This window comes from Canis lupus, chromosome 20 (assembly GCF_048164855.1).
Source record: "Canis lupus baileyi chromosome 20, mCanLup2.hap1, whole genome shotgun sequence".
NCBI lineage: Eukaryota > Metazoa > Chordata > Mammalia > Carnivora > Canidae > Canis > Canis lupus.
Window position 1 is genome coordinate 20,119,741 of NC_132857.1, and position 21,290 is coordinate 20,141,030.

The 21,290-nt window shown below is 38.4% G+C and overlaps 1 protein-coding gene across 7 annotated transcripts in view; it reads left to right on the top strand.

Moving 5' to 3' along the window:
- Positions 1 to 21,290, top strand: part of TRPC3 (transient receptor potential cation channel subfamily C member 3) — a 64,938-nt gene that overhangs the window by 28,118 nt on the left and 15,530 nt on the right. For 3 of the 7 annotated variants that reach the window (XM_072788537.1, XM_072788538.1, XM_072788539.1), the window contains exons 4-9: positions 5,007 to 5,171; positions 7,907 to 8,123; positions 10,068 to 10,301; positions 12,402 to 12,666; positions 15,475 to 15,670; positions 17,709 to 17,918. In XM_072788537.1, the coding sequence (XP_072644638.1) occupies positions 5,007 to 5,171; positions 7,907 to 8,123; positions 10,068 to 10,301; positions 12,402 to 12,666; positions 15,475 to 15,670; positions 17,709 to 17,918 (1,287 nt within the window). Of the gene's footprint in view, positions 1 to 5,006; positions 5,172 to 7,906; positions 8,124 to 10,067; positions 10,302 to 12,401; positions 12,667 to 15,474; positions 15,671 to 17,708; positions 17,919 to 19,661; positions 19,710 to 21,290 lie in introns of all 7 variants that reach the window. The other 4 variants (XM_072788535.1, XM_072788536.1, XM_072788540.1 and 1 more) reach the window with 3 other exon arrangements.

The following is a 21,290-nucleotide window of genomic DNA, read 5'->3' on the forward strand; positions in this document are numbered from 1 at the left end:
GTGGCAGTTAGTGAAGAAAATGAAAATCTAAAAGACCTGAATAGGAGAGATCTGAACATGATTTTCTTTTTCTTTCTTTCTTTCTTTTTTTTAGACAGAGGAATGAGAGAGTGCTGGTATATACACATGGGGGAGGGTCAGAAAGTGAGGAAGAGGGAGGGAGAAAGAATCCTAAGCAAGCTCCACGCTCAACATGGAGCCCGATGTGGGGCTCCATCTCACAACCTTGAGATCATGACCTGAGCTAAAATCAAGAGTCAGAGCCTAACTGACCCACCCAGGCACCGTGATTTGAATACAAATTTAATGTTTATATGAGAAAGGACTTTCTAATATAAAAGTAGTCAAAGTAATAACAAAGTAAAAATGTAAATAATCTGACCACATGCAACTTAAAACCTCTGTACACAGATCATAAAAAAGTGAAGGGCAAAGTGAGAAAGATATAATTTCTCAATTCTAACACACCAAGGATTGATATTCTTAATATCCAAGGAGTTCAAAGAAAATTTTTAAAAGATATATATATATATATTTTTTTGACACAGAGAGAGAGAGAGAGAGCATGTGCAAAAGTGCTAGAGCAGGCACATGCAGAGGGAGCAGCAGGCAGAGGGAGAAGGAGAAGCAGGCTCCCTACTCAGGCTCATCTCAGGACCCTGGGATCATGACCTGAGCCAAAGGCAGACACTTAACTGACTGGGCCACCCAGGCATCCTCAAATTTTAAGAAAAATTTCTAGAATCCTGTAGAAAAATAAGCCAAAGGCTTGAATAGGCAACTCACAGAAAATTCAGGTGGCTAACAAACATATTTAAAATTTTCAAACCCTTTAGTACTAAAATAAATGCATCCTAGTATGCAAATACCATTTCCTGTCTCTCAAATTTTTAAAGAACAAAAAATATTCTCAATGCTGTTGATGAAATGAGCAATCTTATGCTATTGGTAAGGAACAAACAGTAATGTGTTCTCTATCAGGGAGTGGATGTTTCAGATTATCCCAGAATCATTTCTGAGGAGTCTCTAAGATAAATAATAAAACTGGAAGGATAGTAAATTTTATTACTGTTTGTAGAATTACCCATGTTACTCTACAGAAGAAAATGGAATAGGGTGAAAGATGAAATTTGATTTTTTGAGTGCAAAATATTAACTGTTAGGCAAAAACATCAATTATTTTCCACTTAGAATAATACTTCTCCCCCAAAGCTCTGAGTTTTAATTCTATCTGTTCCTCTGTCTTCTCTGTGACTTGAGGATGAACATTAATCCCTTCTCCCCCAGAGAAATAATGAGAGCTTTACCTGCTTCTAGTAAGCTGTGTCTATTCTACGAAAGTCCTTGACAAAGATAAAAGATACTAAGAAGTTGATAGACTATCGAATGTGGAAAACTGGGCTGTTAACTTGTTAAAATATAACAAGTGAAATGCAAATCTCACAATTTGGACTAATATTTAACATTTTAAGTGTTTACACTGTATTGTACAAATCATAGTGGGTTGAAGATCATTATATAATGCATATGGAAAGCACTGATTTCCATCAAAAGTACACCTTCAAATTTGAAGATTACCTAGAGGAGGAGGAGCGAGAAGAGGGAGCCATACTGGAACATTAATATTTCTGTCCTCAAGAGTTTAAAACCTAAGAAAGAAAGGCTGGACACTTACAAAAGCGAAATTAATCCATCAATTCTATGTGGACCCACGTCCACCAGTTTCTTAACTTCATCGGGATTTTCTGTCTTGCAGAAACCTTGGCCTATAAAAAAAGTGCATGTTAACACCCCATGTGGTAATCTGATTTGATGGCATTGTCTACTCCATCTATAGATTTCTCTGAATGCACCATTCCCCAGTCTAAACTAAGCCAGCTGGAGTCACAGGACTACTTTTTATTTGCATCTGTCAAGCTTCTCACAAATGCAGATCCTTCAAACAGCAAGACATTCAGACCAACATTCAAATTAATACTATTATAAATGTTGATTATTTACCTTGGCAAGCATAAGGAGACTGTCTCCATTAAAAAAAAAAAAAAAGGTTTATTTAAGAGAGAGAGAGTGAGTTAGTGAGCAAGCCTGGGTGGGGGAGGGACTGAGGGAGAGAGAGAAAGAATCTCAAGCCGACTCTGCACCGAGTGCAGAGCCCAGTGGGGCTGCATCCCAGGACAACCCTGACATCATGGCTTGAGCCTAAATCAAGACTCAGATGCTTAACTCGCTGAGTCACCCAGGTGTCCCTCCATTTTTTTTCACATTTATTGAGAGCCTACTGTGTCCTAGAGCAGGGACTGCTTATCACTTAATGCACACTGATGCTTCCATTTTCACCTTATTCTACCAAATGCCTAGCACAGTGCCTGGCTCATAGAAAGAGCTTACAACATTTTGAACAGTGAATGAATAAATGAATGAATAAGACAAATGTTTAGGAACTCAGAGAGGATGAGGATTTTTAACACAGAAGGAGGTGTAAAACAGGAAGGAAGTGTTCCAGTAGAGGATAGGGGCAAAAGAGGAAGTTTGGCCAAATTCTCAACAAGAATCCTAGAAAGTTGTTGCAATGACCTCAGGGCTTTCAGCCTTGATCATATTTTATCATGAGTTGTTGTATAATGACTGTGTTGATCAAAAATCAGAACTTTGGAAGAGTGACAGGATCTTGAGTCTGGAGAGATCTAATGTACACCTAGCAGCTAGCACTGACCAGTGAATGAGCTTTAGGACCTGGGATTTTTATAATTGAATTGAAAGAAACTTATGAAATAAAATATACTGTTTCGCATTGAACTCATTAAATGAGAAAAGATAGTATCTTCTTTATAGTACTTTGAATCTCCCAAACCCTACTAGTTTGTATTATTGAAATAAATTCAGTTGTATTTCAAATCTATTATTTGTAAACACATCCTTACCACTTCTTCCAGTGGGTGTCAAGACCCCCATGTGCCTAGTGGCACAGCCATCACCACAGTAGTTATCACTAGAGTTCCCAGAGGGCAGGTGCACTAGGGGTAAAAATGGGGATTTGAGGAAATTGCGTCTCTACTGCCTACCTTGGGGGATGAGGCTTTGTTTTTTAGTTTTATTATTATTTTTTTAATTAGAAGAGCTAATGAGAAACTATACACCAGTAAGTAGAAACCTGTTCATTTCATTGTAGGCGTGTTATTGCTAAATAGCCAAATAACTTGAGGAATTGCCTAGAGTTGCTAAGAATCATTAGGATCATTAACTAGAACTTGATTAAAGATGAGCACTTCACCTGCTGGAGACTGTATCTGTTTTCTTTGCCTCCAAGAATTTGCAAAAACACGAGTACTTCCTAACAGGTTCATTGTTATTTTTTACTGTTTTTCAGAAGATAGTGATACCTTGATTTTTATGTTGCTAAACACACTTAAAAAATATATTGGCACTCATAGTTGATTTGTGAATGACCCTGAATAATTTCCAAGCTTGGGCAAAGTATATCTGGTCACTCAAAGACAGGCATATCCAGTCACAAATGGGCATCTGTTGATATAGGGACCTTTTTTTTTTAAATTTTTTATTTATTTATCATAGTCACACAGAGAAAGAGAGAGAGAGAGAGAAAGGCAGAGACACAGGCAGAGGGAGAAGCAGGCTCCATGCCCTGGGAGCCCGACGTGGGATTCGATCCCGGGTCTCCAGGATCGCGCCCTGGGCCAAAGGCAGGTGCTAAACCGCTGCGCCACCCAGGGATCCCTGATATAGGGACCTTTTCATGTGAGCCTGACTATACGTACGTTCTGCTATCTGTATAAGGACAGGTCTTTTTTTTTTTTTTTTTTTTTTTTTTATGATAGTCACAGAGAGAGAGAGAGGCAGAGACACAGTCAGAGGGAGAAGCAGGCTCCATGTACCGGGAGCCCGACGTGGGATTCGATCCCGGGTCGCCAGGATCGCGCCCTGGGCCAAAGGCAGGCGCCAAACCGCTGCGCCACCCAGGGATCCCTAAGGACAGGTCTTTAATGAATTCCCAGTCCCTCTAAATAGATGCTGGCAGATAACTTAGCAAAATCAGATAGCAAAATAAAATAAAATGTCAGGGCTGAAATAAGTATAATTTGCTTAGTTTTCCCTGGTTATAATTATAGTTACAAAAGAACTGTTGGAGACAAATGTTTGAGGTTTCTGACCTGTAATAGAGAAAGCAACAAAAAAAGGACAGATTACTGAAATAGGAAGGACAGGACATTTGATGCCAGCTCCTAGAAGCAGTGGAACTGTGGACCAAGCATAATTCTTGCAGGTTTATTGGCTTCTTTTTTTTTTTTTAAAGATTTTATTTATTCATGAGAGACACAGAGAGAGAGAGAGGCAGAGACACAGGCAGAGGGAGAAGCAGGCTCCATGCAGGGAGCCTGACGCGAGACTTGATCCCGGGTCTCCAGGATCATGCCCTGGGCTGAAGGCGATGCTAAACTGCTGAGCCACTGGGGCTGCACGGTTCATTGGCTTTTTGAAGATCTTTGCAGAGCTGCAGTGGTAGTACACATGTATTCATAGGGAGTATTATGAATGTATTTTTCATATATGTAGCATTTTAGGAATTGCTTATGAGACTTGACACATTTCTCTTTTAGCTATAGTCTACAATAAACCAAATGACTACTCTTCTTCTATCTTGAACCAAATGCAAGTAAACTGGCAGACAGCCAGATGGGACACATTTCCACAAAGGAAAGCATATGTCACCCCAGATTCTGGAGAGGAATTTGTGAATTATGGAGAATTTCAATCAGGAAGAACTGTAATTAAGGACAGCATTAACTTTACCCTCTTGTTTCCACTTTAATTCTAGTTCTAAAGCTATTTTGGAAAATGGAGGGAAGCTAAAGGAAGGTATATTCCAGAACCTTATATTCCAGGAAAATAGGTATTAATATCTTTAGGATGCACATGCACTCAGTAGCTGAAGTGTCCCTAATGGCACAGTAACCTCCCTCTCCCTCTGCCTCTCTTTCTGCCAACAGTTTGTGGCTCATCCCAACTGCCAGCAGCAGCTCCTGACAATCTGGTATGAGAACCTCTCAGGCCTACGGGAACAGACCATAGCTATCAAGTGTCTGGTTGTGCTGGTTGTGGCCTTGGGCCTTCCATTTCTTGCCATCGGCTACTGGATCGCACCTTGCAGCAGGGTACATGTTTTTCTCCATCCATTTCCTCTATGGTTGGTGTGCTATGTGCTTTTAGGACAAAAAAGGAAAAAACTCCCTACTTAAGGCTCTTATCGGTTTTACCCTGAATGTTAACTGACTCAGAAACACAAATTCTGCTTTTTAATGACTGGCTCAATTCAAATAAGGGATGAGAAAGGATCTTGTACTAGTGGGGTAGATCACATTTGAAGGCATATAATACTTAGCCTTTTAAGATAAAATCCCTGGGGTAGTCAAGAGGAAAAGCTGCTTGAGTGAAGTAGCACTTTGCTGATTCTATTGATAGCTTAACTGAGTCAACTGAGTTGGCCTGTGTTAAGAGAACAACCCTACTGCAGTGGTACCAAGGAATAGTTAACCTGGGAACTGGAAGGACAACTCACTGGAATCTGTCAAGAGATCTGAGGCTGAGTGTATTAAGTACAGTCACAAACAGTGGTGTTAATTTAAAGAATTCAAGAAAAGTGCATGCTAGCTTCTCTCAGCCCTTTGTTCCTTCAGAAGATTCTAAAAAAAGGGGGGGGGGTTTGGGGGCTTTGGATTTTGTAGATTGTTTATTTAGTTTTGATTGAATCATTTTGTTCCCTACCTTTATTCCTCTCTCAACTTGCCAGCATAGACTCAATTGAATTGTGCCTAAGAGATCCTCTGAACAAGATATGGGAAGGAATACTAGTCATGCTAACAGAATCTGTATTAGGTTAGTAAAGGGCACTGCCAGGGAGAAGAAGCCATTGTGAGATCCTTTAATCCTGTTTTTATATTCCAAAATCTGGTTTGTTTAAGACAGAGGCAGTTTCAGGAAAAATGAGTCAAGGCCACTTGCAAATGGTCCTGGAAATCCGCCATCTCTTTGGTTCAAAGGTCTTTCTGGCAGAGTGAGTCCTGCTCTACAGGCACCATACACATGTGAGAATATTCATCCGCCTCATTCCATTGTTGAGCTGCCCCTGTAATTTAAGGCAGAAAGTTTGTCATTCTGATCGGTTTTGATGACTCGACTAAGTTCCTTTATTATGTGTCATAGGAAAGTACCTTATGATTCCTCAAATAATCAACACTGAAGACTAAAATCTATAAATGATGAAAGAGCATGCATTAAAACAAAAATCATTTCCCATGCAAATAATTTCTCTTTCTGAGGGAAATGACTTGGAAATTTCAGATTTCTGAGCGTTTGTCTCTTAGGATGGCTGTATCAGTTAAAACATTGAAGTCCGCACCTTTTTTCTCTTCACTTATAAAAGTTCAGCTCTTAGAAATGGTGTGGTGACCTCTCTGCCCATGGAGAGGGCTAAAGGAACCCACGTTTATACCTGCCCTATACCACCTAGCCTGTGGCGAAAAGATGACATAGCAAGAATTCCCCACATGTATCCCATTTTTAAGACTGCTATGCTACTTTATTTTCATGTTAATGTAAAGTTTTAAAAGATCAGCCTTGATGAGAATCAGACTTGGCAATTCCCAAGAAATCACTGTGTACTATGGATGAGCTCCCCCAAATGTGCCTCTTTGCAGCTGCAGAGTAGCATGGCGATATGTAGATGTGTTGTTTATTTTTCTATGTCTAATATGGAAAATGTGACATTTGTTAGTCTGCATTCATGTTTAACTCCAGAAATGCTTAACATTCTTCGGTTATTTGTTGACATCAAATTAAGGTTCCAGACATACAAAAACATTTGTTTGAAGTTGCAGTCTCTTAAATATGAACCTTGGTACTTCCTAAGGTCATAGACTGAGTTTGAAAGTTGGTTCTGGGTATGTGACCTAGAAAACTTACTTGATAAATCTACCAAATGTATCTAATTCTTGAGCTACAGAAGCCCTTGGGATAGGCAGAGCTGTTTTTCATTTCTACTAGAACATGGACTTTTAAGGACATCATATCACATGGGATTTTAAAGGAGTTACCTTAAAATAATTATGTACTGAACTTTAGAAATGCTTTTGTACTATTTATGTGATTTTCCAAACTCAGGGCTGACTTAATTAAGCTGACCTACTTAGAGGCTTTAGTTATTATATATCTCCTTTTTTTGAGGTAATAACATAAAATATTTACCCTTTCTAATATCTTCTGCCTTTTTAAATATCTTACAAAGTACAACTTGATTTCAGAATATTTAGAAGTGAGAACTAAAATTGACTTCTGTAGTAAGAAAGTTTTTAATGTTCAAAGGCCTTGTTAGGTACTACAAACACATCATAACATTTCAGTTACAAATGAATGAGTCTCCAAACTCATAACATTTTAATTATAATGCAATAAAGAATACACACTACACATTTCGAGTTTCTTTTCCTAGATGCTCAAAACCTAGATGTTGATTGCCTAGTCTTTCATGTAAAAATAAGAATAACCAGCATATGACTTGTGATTTTCAGAAATGCATCTGCGAATGCAGTCTACCCTAAGACAAATTGGATACTTAAAAAAATGAAGTTTGAAGACTTCTTAAAATTATTCTTGGAGGAAGCATCTCCTAAAAGGAGTAATTTTCATAATTTATAACTCTTCACAAACAGAGGCAGAATTTTGAATGCATTCTCATTTCATCTCTTTTTTTTAAAATCCTGTATAGTAGTTTTCAAAAGCAGAAGCCAAGTTTTCCAAAGTAAAAGTTGTTTCTTCTTCTTCTTCTTCTTCTTCTTCTTCTTCTTCTTCTTCTTCTTCTTCTTCGTGTTCTTCTTTTTTTGTTGTACTACAGCTGGGGAAAATTCTGCGAAGCCCTTTTATGAAGTTTGTGGCACATGCTGCTTCTTTCATCATATTCCTGGGCCTGCTTGTATTCAATGCCTCAGACAGATTTGAAGGCATTACCACGCTGCCAAATATCACTGTTATTGACTATCCCAAGCAGATCTTCAGGGTGAAAACCACCCAGTTCACGTGGACTGAGATGCTAATTATGGTCTGGGTTCTTGGTGAGCTTTCTATTTTAGTGTTCTAATTTCTATCAAAAATAGTTTCATAATGATTGCCTTTTATATTTGAAATGTTATTGTGTGTTGCATGGTGAAATCATCATTGTAAGATAAGCAGGAGAGTAAAATAATTGAATAATTTGGCAGCTTAATAATACTAAAAGGTATCCCTTAACACTAAATAAAAACTTTTATGAGTAACATGAGCCTAATTATAAATATAACATGTTTCTAACTTCTATTATTGAATAAATGTAAATTTTTTAAAAATGTGACTCGCTGTTATGATCAAATATTTAATTGAAATCCTTGTGAAATAACCCAGCCATTAACTGATGATTAAAGAACATTTTTTGCTTTCATTTCAGAAGGGTTTTTTGTTGTTGTTGTTTTTCTGTTTGTTTTGTTTTAGGAGAGTTTCTGTTTTCAGAATATTTGTTACTTCACCTCACAATAGTCCACTTTTTTGTTGTTTTTTTTTAAATATTTCATTAGCAAAGTGTAGTTGACATGCAATGTTATATAGTTTCAGGTGTACAACATAATGATTTGACAAGTCTATATATTACTCAGTGCACACTGCTGTAAGTGTAGTCGCCATACAATGTTATTACAGTATTAATTACTATATTCCTTGTGCTATGCTTTTTATCTCCATGACTTATTTATTTTATAAATTAGAAGTTTGAACCTCTTAATGTCCTTTATTTCTCCTATTCCACCCCCCCACCCCATTGGCCTCCCCTCTGGCAGCCACCACTTTGTTCTCTGTATTGAAGAGTCTGTTGTTCATTTGTTTTGATTTTTAGATTACACATGTAAGTGAAACCACATGGTATTTCTCTGACTTACTTCGCTTAGAATATACCCTCTAAGTCCAACCATGTTGTTGCAAATCTAAGATTTCATTCATTTTTATGGCCGAGTAATATTCCAGCGCACCACATCTTTGTCCATTCATTGACCAATGGGCACTTAGGTTGCTTTCATATCTTGGCTCACAAGAGCCCATTTTGAATAGCTGTGTTAAAGTTAAAACCTTTAAACAATGAGAGAAAAAAATGGAGGTAGGAGCAGTTTATCTATCCATCACTAACCCAGAGTCACTTTTATCTATTCTCTCTGCTTTACCCAGAGTGTTTTTGGTGTCTTCTCAATTCCTGAATTAATAGGTTGGTTAGTCCTCTCATTAACTCCTGTGGCCTCTACCTAGGTCATATAATTATTTTATGAATTTTATTTTGAGCTATTACATTTTTAAAAATTCTGCAATATTGTCCCCTTACATGGTCAGGACATGTTGTTAAGTTGGAAATTTTGCCCTCTTCTCCAAGAATGGCATTTTCTGCTTTCAGTTTCTTCACAGTGTCCTAGGGCCCCAGCTTAAGGGGTCCTTCTTTTTCCAGTGATATGCCTCTCCTCCCTGGCATGATACTAGAAAGAGGAGAAAAGGTAGGGGAATGGTGTAAGTGTTCCTGCATGACTGAAAAACTGATCTTGTAAAACGTCTGCAGGAAGTTTCTCATGTAAGGGTTTATTTCACCAATAATTGTTATGATGTGGGAACTGTTGGGATTCACAAAGGTGAATTTTCTCCTCTCCCCAAAAGTTTCCTAGAGAAAAATAATTTGACTTGAAGAATCTTCTTTGCTTATTCTCCTTCCTTCTTTTCTGACCACCCCTCTGCAGAAGTAGCACCATTTCAGGGTACCAAATGTAGAACTATGTTTCTTTGAAATCTAACGCCGACTTAGTTGAAGATTTTTCCTCACTTATTTAACTCTGTTAAGGGCCTTAGGGAGCTGAACAATAGTTGGTGCTTTGTGGTGCCTGGTGTGGTGCTTTATATGTTGGGTATTTTATAGGTGGGGACCGATATGGACAGAATAACAGCTTCTCAGTCTAAGCTGTAAGATGTAATCTGTACCTTCCCATGTGTGACAGGGATGATGTGGTCTGAGTGTAAGGAGCTCTGGCTGGAAGGACCTAGGGAATATATTTTGCAGTTGTGGAATGTACTGGACTTTGGGATGCTCTCCATCTTCATTGCTGCTTTCACGGCCAGATTCCTAGCTTTCCTTCAGGCGACAAAAGCACAGCAGTACGTGGACAGTTATGTCCAAGAGAGTGACCTCAGTGAAGTTACACTTCCACCAGAGATCCAGTACTTCACTTATGGTAAGTTATTAGCTGCAGGATCCCTTTATATGTCAGAAAAGGAATTGAAACCACATGTGGGAAAGAAATGTCAATTTTAATAGGAGATATGTGTTGAATGTATATGAACAAAAGAGAGAGCATGCACATTGGAACTATACGAAATTAAATTCATAGCAAGACCATGACTCTTCCCTTCTTTGTTTGAGTTAATTTACTTCTCTGTGCCTCAGTTTTCAAATCTATAAAAACAAGATGTTGCAGGGTAGGAGAAAATTTCTCTTTAAACCTAACAACATAATTATTTTTTGCATATTCTTAGGGTATGAAACTAAATTAGGAGGAAAAAGTAGCTTGATATACTGATTAGGTGGAAGATGAGTCCCTGAGAGCATGGTTCAGAGGAGATAAAATAGTAAAAGGTGCTGAACTGCTATACGGGTAGTGAACAAAAATTCAGCAGAGCCAGGAAGTAGGAGCTAAAGTGACATGAGAATGTAAGCTCTGGGGAACAGGCAGAGATACTGGGGCAGATGTCCTGCCCTTCAACACAGTGTGGAAGGGAATTCATGCCTAACTTCTCTGTATCATGAAGAGCAGGGAGGCCCCAGCCGACAACCAGCGTGCAAGGATATTGACACCTCCCTTGCCCAGCACAAACCAATGGTAAGAGATATGAGCCTCCCCTCCCTTGAGGCCAGACTGGGGAGGTGAGACTAGCAAATTTTCACGTAGTTGCACAATCTTAAATCTAGAAAGGACTTTAGAATTTTATTGCCTGCCCCTTATTTTGATGATAAGGATACTCAGGCACAGAGTTCAAATGTGTTCTGATTGTGAAGAATACTTCTTTATAAGTGTAATTCAGGCTTATATTTTTGTGATAAGTACAAGTGGCATGTTAACATTATTGAAGAAGACTGGGTGCCTGCTCCAAAATATAAAATGTACGTTTCACACATTGTGAAATTTAAACACATTATCTCTTACTGTCAGCAAGCAAAGATTTTTATATGCCAAGGAGACCAGATCAAATGAGTAAATGATTACCATTTATAATTAAAGAATTAGCTTAAATTGTATTTTTGTGTAATATCTATCTTGACTATTTCAATAACCCATTTATTTAAACTTATTCATGTATATCTAATGACTGTCATCTGGAGGGAAATTTGTGAGTTCAGAATTTGCCTCTTATTGTGTGTATGATTTTGATCAAGTATTTAAGCTTTATAAGTCTTGGCTTTTGTGTCTCTAAGGAGAGAATAATAGTAACATCAAATCCATAGAGTTATAGGAAAGCACTGTGTCTGGTATACATTACACACCGAATAATTGTTAATTTTTGTTGTTGCAAGTGTCTACAATGCATCCATTCTTCTGGGAGTGACTCGGTTGGCGCAAAATTAGCCATATAGTCTTTCACTGACCTTCCAGGGAAACCAGTATCCAGTAGTCTGCTGTGAAATTACTAAGTGACCTTGAAAGGGGTAGGGTCCTCATTTAGAATTTATACCCCCAATTTTTGCATCTCCGTAGCATTTCACATTTTCCAGGAACAAGTTATATTGCTCAGATCTCACACCGACAGCACCATTGTGATTCAGTGACATTCTTACTTCTCATGATACAACATTTTACTTGCAAAAGCCGTGAGATGAACTAATTTCCCCCATGAAATATGGAAAAGAAGCTTTGTGCCAATTGAGCCTATAAAATGACAAAAGAGCTGGTCAATAAATCTAATGACTGAGGGGACAAATTAGTCAAGTCTGTTGTTTTGTCATTCTGAAGGCACCGTTTGTGTCTATTGAAGGGTTTTAACCTCTTTCTTTATCTTTTGTACTTGATTCCATTTCTACTCAATGTGAAACGGGCTTAGTATCTTTATCAGTGTTTCCTCCATTAAAAGATTCCATGTGAAGGTGGAATTCAGTTTAACATGAAAAACAGTGCCTGGCCAGTTAATTAAATCTAGAATAGTTTCAACCGAGATCAAAACCACCAACCTGAAAAATAGATATTATTTAATAAGGTATTTATTTTGCATAGCTAGCAATGAGTAGAAAGTTCCATTTCTAATCTCTCTCTCTCTCTCTCTCTCTCTCTCTCTTTTCCTAGCCAGAGATAAATGGCTCCCTTCTGACCCTCAGATCATATCTGAAGGCCTCTATGCTATAGCTGTTGTGCTCAGCTTCTCTCGGATCGCATATATCCTTCCTGCAAATGAGAGCTTTGGTCCCTTGCAGATCTCTCTTGGAAGGACTGTGAAGGACATTTTCAAGTTCATGGTCCTCTTTATTATGGTGTTTCTTGCCTTTATGATTGGCATGTTCATACTGTATTCTTACTATCTTGGAGCTAAAGTAAATGCTGCTTTTACCACGTAAGTAAAACATCTTATAAAAAAAAAAGTGTGATGAGAAAATTTTTAACAAACCTAGATGAAGCATACACACACACATACACACACAGTTCAGTAATGGTAATAACAATGTTTTTAAAGGAAAAAGAAAAACCATTGAAAACAATGCTTATGTGTGATTACGTTGCTCTAAAGGCTCATTTCTTTGAGCTTGGTAAATGTTGGACCACAGAACAGAATCAGACTTTAGAAAAAATTCTAGACAAACTGGCTATGTTAAGAGAATTGGGTGGCACATTTTTCATACTGGATGTCTCTTACATTATGTATGACATTAAATTTAGTTTCATCATTTTATAGCTATTACTATTAAAAAAAGAAGCATTGACCTTTATTTTAACGTATCATTAAGCAGTACAGGAGTTGAGTAAAAAGAAATTATAGGTAAATGTTGTATAGCTCACTGTAACACTAAAACCACTTCCTTCCTGTGATCACACTGGTTTCTGCACTGGAGACTCACCTTGCCTGTGATGTCTTCCTTGATTAAACTTCCGTAGGCATTGTCCCTTGAAGTTCCCTCAGCATGGAGACTTTCATTTGTGAGATCTGGTGTTTAAATGGTCAGGACGTGGGCCCTCCTTTTGTACTGTAATCATTCCAGGTAGGGAGACCATAAGCCCTCCCTGCCTCCCTTTGTACCCTGTAATGCCACAACTGGAAAGAATGTAGACCTTCAATAAGTTCCCTGTAGACTAAAATAGAATATTAAGCCCTTTCAGGCATCTGAATTGTTTTGAAATGATTTTTTTTTCTCAAATAGTTATAAAGAGCAAGTCTTAGGGGGTAAAAGAGATCTGAAACTTGCTTTATTGTAATGAAAAAAAAACTCTGTTAGAACCCACTAGGGGAGGGACAGAGAGATCCTACACACAATGCCACCCCTTTGAACTCTGGGAGAACTTATTTTATACAACACATTGTCTTCATTGTTTTGTGTGAGAATGTGGCCACTGATATGGTGAAAGAATATAGGCTGGAAAACCAGACAGACCTGGACATAGATGCAGCATCTCTGCGGATTTCTAGCTGTGGCTTTTGGCCGAGTTACTCAACAGTGTTAGTTTCCTTATTTTTAAAATAAACACAATAAGGTTGGAATCAGGTTGTTGTGAGGATTATATAAGGTCGTGTATAGAAAGTCTCTTGCCCACATTAATTGCTCAGGAACTGCCAGTGTCTTCTCCTTTTTCGCTGTCTGCCTCTTCCCACACATAGAGATTCTCAGGAATCTATATTCTTGAAGTTAGAGGTAAGAAAGTTTACAAAAGAGCAGGAGAAAGGAGTCAGAATTTGGGGATACTGTTAAACTAATGGCAGGGAACAAAGAAGTTATAGCTTCTTTTAGTTTCCTGCTACTATCTATACTATAACATCACACAATGAAATGTTTTGTAATAGAGAGTTAACTGTATAGAAGTAGGAACCTTTCTATCCTCAGGGTCTAGCACAATTTCTAGAACATAATAGGTATTCCATCAATATTTGTTGAATGATGGAATGAATAAATAAACTAGTGCTAAAACCTGTAAATCTATAGAACTGTTATTTAGAATATGTTATTTAAAAAAACACTGTTTCCATAAAGGTTTCTCTGGAAAAAGGACTGACTTTTGAACCTTCTTTGTAATGGAATTCTACATGCATAGTTATTTAATTTAAGGATTATTTTTGTGGTTCACAAATTGGTGATTACAACTTGGTTATATGCCAAAAACAGCCAAATTCAGTTGGCAAAGTTCACTCAAGGGCTAAAAGTAGGCGATCAGTTTGGTGAGGGTCTAAGTGTTCATTGCTGTGATGGAAGACTCAGTAGATTATATAAATTAAAGGAAAAGAAGAGGCATCTTTCAATCTGTTGCCTCCACTGCATTTCCAGTTCAGTATAACTTTCAGGTAGGTAATATATTTTTGTGGCAAAAAATTGATAGAGTGGAATCTACAGTGAAAATCATGTCCCCTTCTTCACCGCTAGACCCCATGCACTTATTTCTTCTTAGTTCCCAGAGGCAATTGTTTCTTTTGGATACTTTCAGAGATATTTTATCCATAAACAAGAATGTGGTGTTTGTAAACCCCTCTTTTCTAGTCAAATAGTAGAGTATTTCACATTTGCTGTCTCTTATTTTTTTCACTTAATATATCTCAGGTATCATTTTTTATAAACACATGTAGATAGAGCTGTCTCATTTTCCCAGTGGCTGCATACCATTCATATATAAATGTCAGAATTACTTACACACGCCTTTATTAGTGGATATTTAGGTGTTTTTCATTCTTCCCTACTGGTGCCATGCAGGGAATATGTTTGTACATACTTTTTTTTTTTGAAGTGAGTATGTAATTTTAATTTTAATCCTGGCCTTGTTCTACTCCAAAAAGCTTACTTAAATATCTAAACCACCTATAAAATCAACCCCCAAATTTCCATCTTTCTAGGAGAAAGGAATGGGTATTGTGGCATGATTTCAGCTTTCCTCTACTGAGTTCAGAGAATTTTGGCTTGATGATAACTTCCAGAAAAGCTAGGCATTAGCACTATTATTTAATCACATACTCCTGAAAATCTGAGAGAATGATTTCTATAAATACTGTAATAAAATAATTATACTCTTGGGGTTTGTCATGATGATCTTTAATGATGGCATTTTACATCTGCACAGAATTCAGAACCTAACTTGTTTCTTTTGACAACCTAACTTGTTTCTTTTGACTTTTTCATACTGAAAACTGTCAATTTATTTACAGTGTACCTTATTCTCTCAACAGTGTAGAAGAAAGTTTCAAGACTTTGTTTTGGTCAATATTTGGGTTGTCTGAAGTCACTTCCGTTGTGCTCAAATACGATCACAAATTCATAGAAAATATTGGATATGTTCTTTACGGAATATACAATGTAACTATGGTGGTTGTTTTACTCAACATGTTAATTGCCATGATTAATAGCTCATATCAAGAAATTGAGGTAAACTTGCTTTCTATCCATGGTGTCTATTCTTGCCATCTCATTCTAATAGCATGCTGCATCTGTTTTTGTGGCTTGTGGTGGATTTCCAGCCCTTCTAAATAAAGAGTCTTATACCCAAACAAAGGAAGCTAGGACCTTTCTCTGTGTTTTCCTCCTGGATAGATAGGCTCACAGCCTCCAGGGTTTTCTAGGAGCACAGTAGGGGCCCCATAAATTTACCATCACACCGCCTCCTCTCAGAGCATATTTCAGAAGTTTTGAAATTGAGGGCTAGAAGAAGTATTGGCTATAGGGAAATTATTCTGTCCTAGGTTGTCAGTCAACCATCTGAAAGATCCCCATAGAGGAATTACTACATGTCTGGCAGACATTGATGATGTTCTGTATCCAGTCAGAATTTTTAGTATTCTAGAAGTCACTTTACTTCGTGTTTTGAATTGGGCTTGGTTTGGTACTTTCCTTCATCATTGTATATATGTTTTGCCATGTCCTCCAGGTTAGTGTTCAGTATCTCTTTAGTGCTTTGCTGTTTGTTAAATCTGCTGAGTCTCTGTGTGTGTTTTAGAAACATATAAAATAGTTTCTCAAAGCAGAAGTTAGGTCCCCCAGAAATGAAAACTCTGGTACTCTGAATACGTGCTTAAGTGTCGAAATGGCAGTGTGGGCAGTGTGAAACAAGCAAGCCAGCTTCTTCCACCTCTGGACCCCCTTCTTTTTATTTCTTCTCTTCATCACCATGGGCCAGAACTGAGAATAAGTGTTACGGGATTTTTTTCTCTTTTGTGGGTGCCCAACCATTCTTGGTCACACCACTTCGAAGAATGAAGAGGTAGACCAGACAGAGTGGTGGGCAGCAAAGCAAGGTTCATTGAGTGATAGCAAAGTGACAGTACAAAACTCCCAAGGAGGAGGGGACCCAAGAGGGTTGCCACTGGAGTTTCTAAATCTAGGGGTTTTTATGGGCTTGCTGATTAATGCTCCCTGCAGCTGTCATCCAATCAGGTTTTTGTCACCGATCACATGGGAAAGGGTGGAGGGCTCTTTCCAGAGAGGTATAAAATCCTTTTAAGGGTGGTTTCCTTTGGGGTGGGGGGTGGGGGCTTGTCTGCTATTTTTTTTCTTTTGTTCTTGAAGTATATTATGATCTATCTACAGCCTGCCTTGGATGGGTCTAGATGAGGAGGAGACACGTAAAGAATGGGGAAGTACTCTTGAATATGTAGAATTGGCTTCTTTTCATCTTTTCTTGACCTTGAATTTTTCTTGCACTTTTGCTTTGTTTTGGCTGGTGAACAGGGCATTCTGGTTAAATTTTCAGTGGGTAGAAACAGAGGCATATGGAAGAGAAAAATTTTTGAAAATGAGTATCATAAAAGTGCTACTAAGAATATATGTAGGCCAATAGAGGTTATATGCAAATAAATGTATATAAATCTCTTATCTATTTCAAAAGCATATTTTAGGTTTGTTGTATGATCCTACTGGAATCAGTTGCTGGAATATTTCGTTTTTAAAATTTAAGTGAGAAAGTGAGGTTCTTGTCTCATAGAATCAAAGAATGAATCTTGCCCAAAAAGGAGAGTGAGTAAAGTGATGGAATTTTATTAAGCAGGAATACAGAAAAAGCTCTCAGGAGCAAAAAAGGTGAAGAAAGAGTTGCCACTGAGGGCTTTTAGGGTTGGTCTTTTATTAAGGCTAACCAGGGAACCTAAATCCTCTATTGATAGTGCCACTGAGTAAGGATTAGTGATAACACTTTTAATGGCTTACTTTATCTTTCGGTCTGGTCATTCTTTGTTGGTCCCAAGTGGCTAAGTAGCTGTTATTACAAGACTCCACTTCTGACACCTAGGACAGGGTGGTGTGGTTTGTTCCCTTCTTTCTGGTTTCCTTATATCTCCATATTTTTGGGATTTCTATGCACCTGATCCCATTGCCTGCCCCCCCCACACACACACCCCATCTCTCCCTACCTAGCCCCACCTGTCCCTTACTCAAAATGAGTCATTATTTCTTTTCTATTTTTGTGACACAGGATGACAGTGATGTAGAATGGAAGTTTGCCCGTTCAAAACTTTGGTTATCTTATTTTGATGATGGAAAAACATTACCTCCACCCTTCAGTCTAGTTCCTAGTCCGAAGTCATTTGTTTATTTCGTCATGCGAATCATTAACTTCTCCAAATGCAGGAGGAGCCGGCTGCAGAAGGATATAGAAATGGGAATGGGTAACTCCAAGTCCAGGGTAGGTATCCAAAACTCACCAACATCTGAAGATGAATGTTCTGTCTTTCTCCTTGTCTTTGATGTTTGTTCAGTAATTTTTATGTGTGAACTTAGAAGATGTTGAAAGTTACTGTCCATTTCGTAGTCTTTCACAGACAAATACTTAATATCTTCACAATGTTTCAAGAAGTCACTTAGTCTATACCTTGCTTCTGGTCAGAATTTCATACACAGTACCAGTTAAAAAATAAAAACATTTTTTTTAACTTGTTAAAAGTAAACATAAAAGTTACTGTTAGAAAACACTTTGGGTTTTTTTTTTGTGTGTGTGTGTGTGTGTGTTCCATGCTTCTCAGCTGTTATTTTGACATTAGTTTTAATCTCACATTTTCCTCTTGGCTATATGCATAGTTTACTGCCATCGTATTCTTATTTGTAGAAACTCTTGATTGAGCTAAGTAATCTTTTTTCTTTACTATCATAAAATTGACACAGACCTAAGAGCATCCTCAGATATTAAACATAATATCTTTATTTTTATACATAATCAAGAACGGTTTGTCCCAAAGTTGCCCCAGTGAAGTCATACTTAGATTTTAGTTTGAGTCATACCCTGAATTTAACAAAGATGAGTTTTATGATAGTCTTTATAATCATGAACTTAATTTTCAGAGATACAATTGGTAGAGAAGGTAGAAGGATATGAGCAGGACCTCAGGTAACTGGAGCAAGACATAAAGGAGCAAACGTATGGAATTAAGGACAAACATTATATGTTCTCATTCATTTGGGGAATATAAATAATAGTGAAAGGGAATATAAGGGAAGGGAGAAGAAATGTGTGGGAAATATCAGAAAGGGAGACAGAACGTAAAGACTGCTAACTCTGGGAAACGAACTAGGGGTGGTAGAAGGGGAGGAGGGCGGGTGGTGGGAGTGAATGGGTGACGGGCACTGGGGGTTATTCTGTATGTTGGTAAATTGAACACCAATAAAAAACAAATGAAAAAAAAATAAAATAAAATACCATTTTTAAAAATGATCTGTAGTTGTAATACCCTGAGGGCCCACCTGATGGCGGTGTTACCTCCATAAAGTACTGGCTTGTTGAGCAGAGGTAGGTGTTTTTTCTCATTTGAAGCTGAGGAAAAAGACTGAATCACTGCAATTTAATTTATCACTTTAAAAAATAGATGTGCATTTTCAAGATTTGTAACACCCTGGCAATCTTAATCTTTACGTCTTTTAAACCTTTTTAAATTGACCTGGATGTGGGCTCTTTTTTTTTTTTTTTTTTTATATATTTTATTTATTCATGAGAGACAGAGGCAGAGACATAGGCAGAGGGAGAAGCAGGCTCCCCGCAAGAAGCCTGATGCAGCACTTGATCCCAGGATCCTGGGATCACAACCTGAGCCAAAGGCAGATGCTCAACCATTGAGCCATCCAAGCGCCCCCGGATGTGGGCTCTTAAGGCTGTTATGTTCCAAGATAATGATTTGGCTGTGTCATCCTATGATTTCAAGTAATAGCTCATATGTACACAGTGAGAAGCAGTACAATGTAAGGAAGGGAGCCTCTGTGTGAGACTCGGATACAAATTTTGGCACTTAGGGCTTACTAGCAAGTAAGTCATTTCATCACTCTGAGTCTTAGTTGTCTCATCTGAAGGAGAGGACGCTTTGTAGGGTTAATGTGAGAATGATATGAGACGTACGCAGTTCCAGCCTCAACAAATATCAGTGCCCTTCCTCATTCACAGTTTACAGAGTGCTTTGCTGTCCATTTGAACCTCATGCAACACTGTGAGGTAGGTATTATTATTCTTCCCATGTTATGGATAGGACCACTGAAACCATTAAAGGAATGCACTTACACAAGGTCAGGGAGCTAGCCAGTTGTGGAGTAGGTGTGGAATCCCAAGTCTTCCAGCATCGGATGTCTAGCTCTTTCTACTGCACAGGGCTACTTACACTCAGCACCTGTTGCTCTGGCTTGGTTTCTGTCCCATTTCCTCTCCCTGGGCTCTACCTTCAGCTGCAAGTCTCTTAAAGAGGCCAGGCTCTATTTGCCTTCCTGGGTGATTGCTGCCGCTACTGAAATTGACTGTTTTCAAGGCTCTTTGTTTCTCTGGGGATTTATTAACTGAGGCTTTATTTTTTTTTTTAAGATTTTATCTATTTATTCATGAGAGACACAGAGAGAGAGAGAGAGAGACAGAGACACAGGCAGAGGGAGAAGCAGGCTCCCTGCGGGGCGCCTGAAGTGGGACCTGTTCCCAGGATCCAGGGATCAGCACTGAGCCAAAGGCAGATGCTCAACCACTGAGCCACCCAGGAGTCCCAACTGAGGCTTTATTATTTAAAACCAGAATGCGGGATCCCTGGGTGGCACAGCGGTTTAGCGCCTGCCTTTGGCCCAGGGTGTGATCCTGGAGACCCAAGATCGAATCCCATGTTGGGCTCCCGGTGCATGGAGCCTGCTTCTCCCTCTGCCTATGTCTCTGCCTCTCTCTTTTTCTCTCTCTCTGTGACTATCATAAATAAGTAAAAATTAAAAAAATAAAAATAAAAAATAAAACCAGAATGCTTTCAGGCATTGGAAATCACAACTCTTGCACTTCACACCTTAGAGTTTTCTTTCTGTAGAAAACTGACTTCACTGACTTCATTGCTGATAGTGTCACAGGGTAGAAGGGCAGAAATACTGTAAGGTGGAGAAGAGTTCTTTCAGGTGGCTTGTGGCTACCTAGGCCCCTGTAAGGGAAATGCAGCTTGCTGGAATGTGGGGAGCAGATGTGCTTCATTTAGGGTGTCCTCTCCTGCCTGTAGTGCACCATTGGCAGAAGGAATCACTTTTTTTTCAGAGAAACTGCTGGAAATAGAAAAGTTGAGCATTGATCTCTTAGGTGTCATGAGCCTTGGCTTCCCAGTCTCCCCGTATGAGGTTTAAAACTGCCATTTTGATTTTTTTTAATTGTGCATGGAGATGTTTAAATCACTTTAATATTATTAATATTAATTTATACTCTCTGTGTACTGACTTTAGTAAAAATTTGGAGAAATTATATGTCTTTTTTTTTTTCTTTTTTAGAAGAGAGGAAGGAGCCTCAAGAACTCTTGTGCTAACCTGTAAAATTAACCTCAGTCAGCAGTCAGATACTGACCTCCAGTGGCAAATAGGAGAATTAATTTTATTAGCCAAGATTTTCTAGGCATGATTTTGCCACTTCGTCTTAGCATCCTGTACATTCCTGAGTTATGATGCTGGGAAGTCAGGTGGTGGGGTGAATACATATTTTTGCATAGGGGGCCCTGTGTTTGAATCATACCTTATCAGTGGCAGTTTGCCCAAGAGAAGTTAGAGGCAGGCCCTGCTCACCTACATAAAG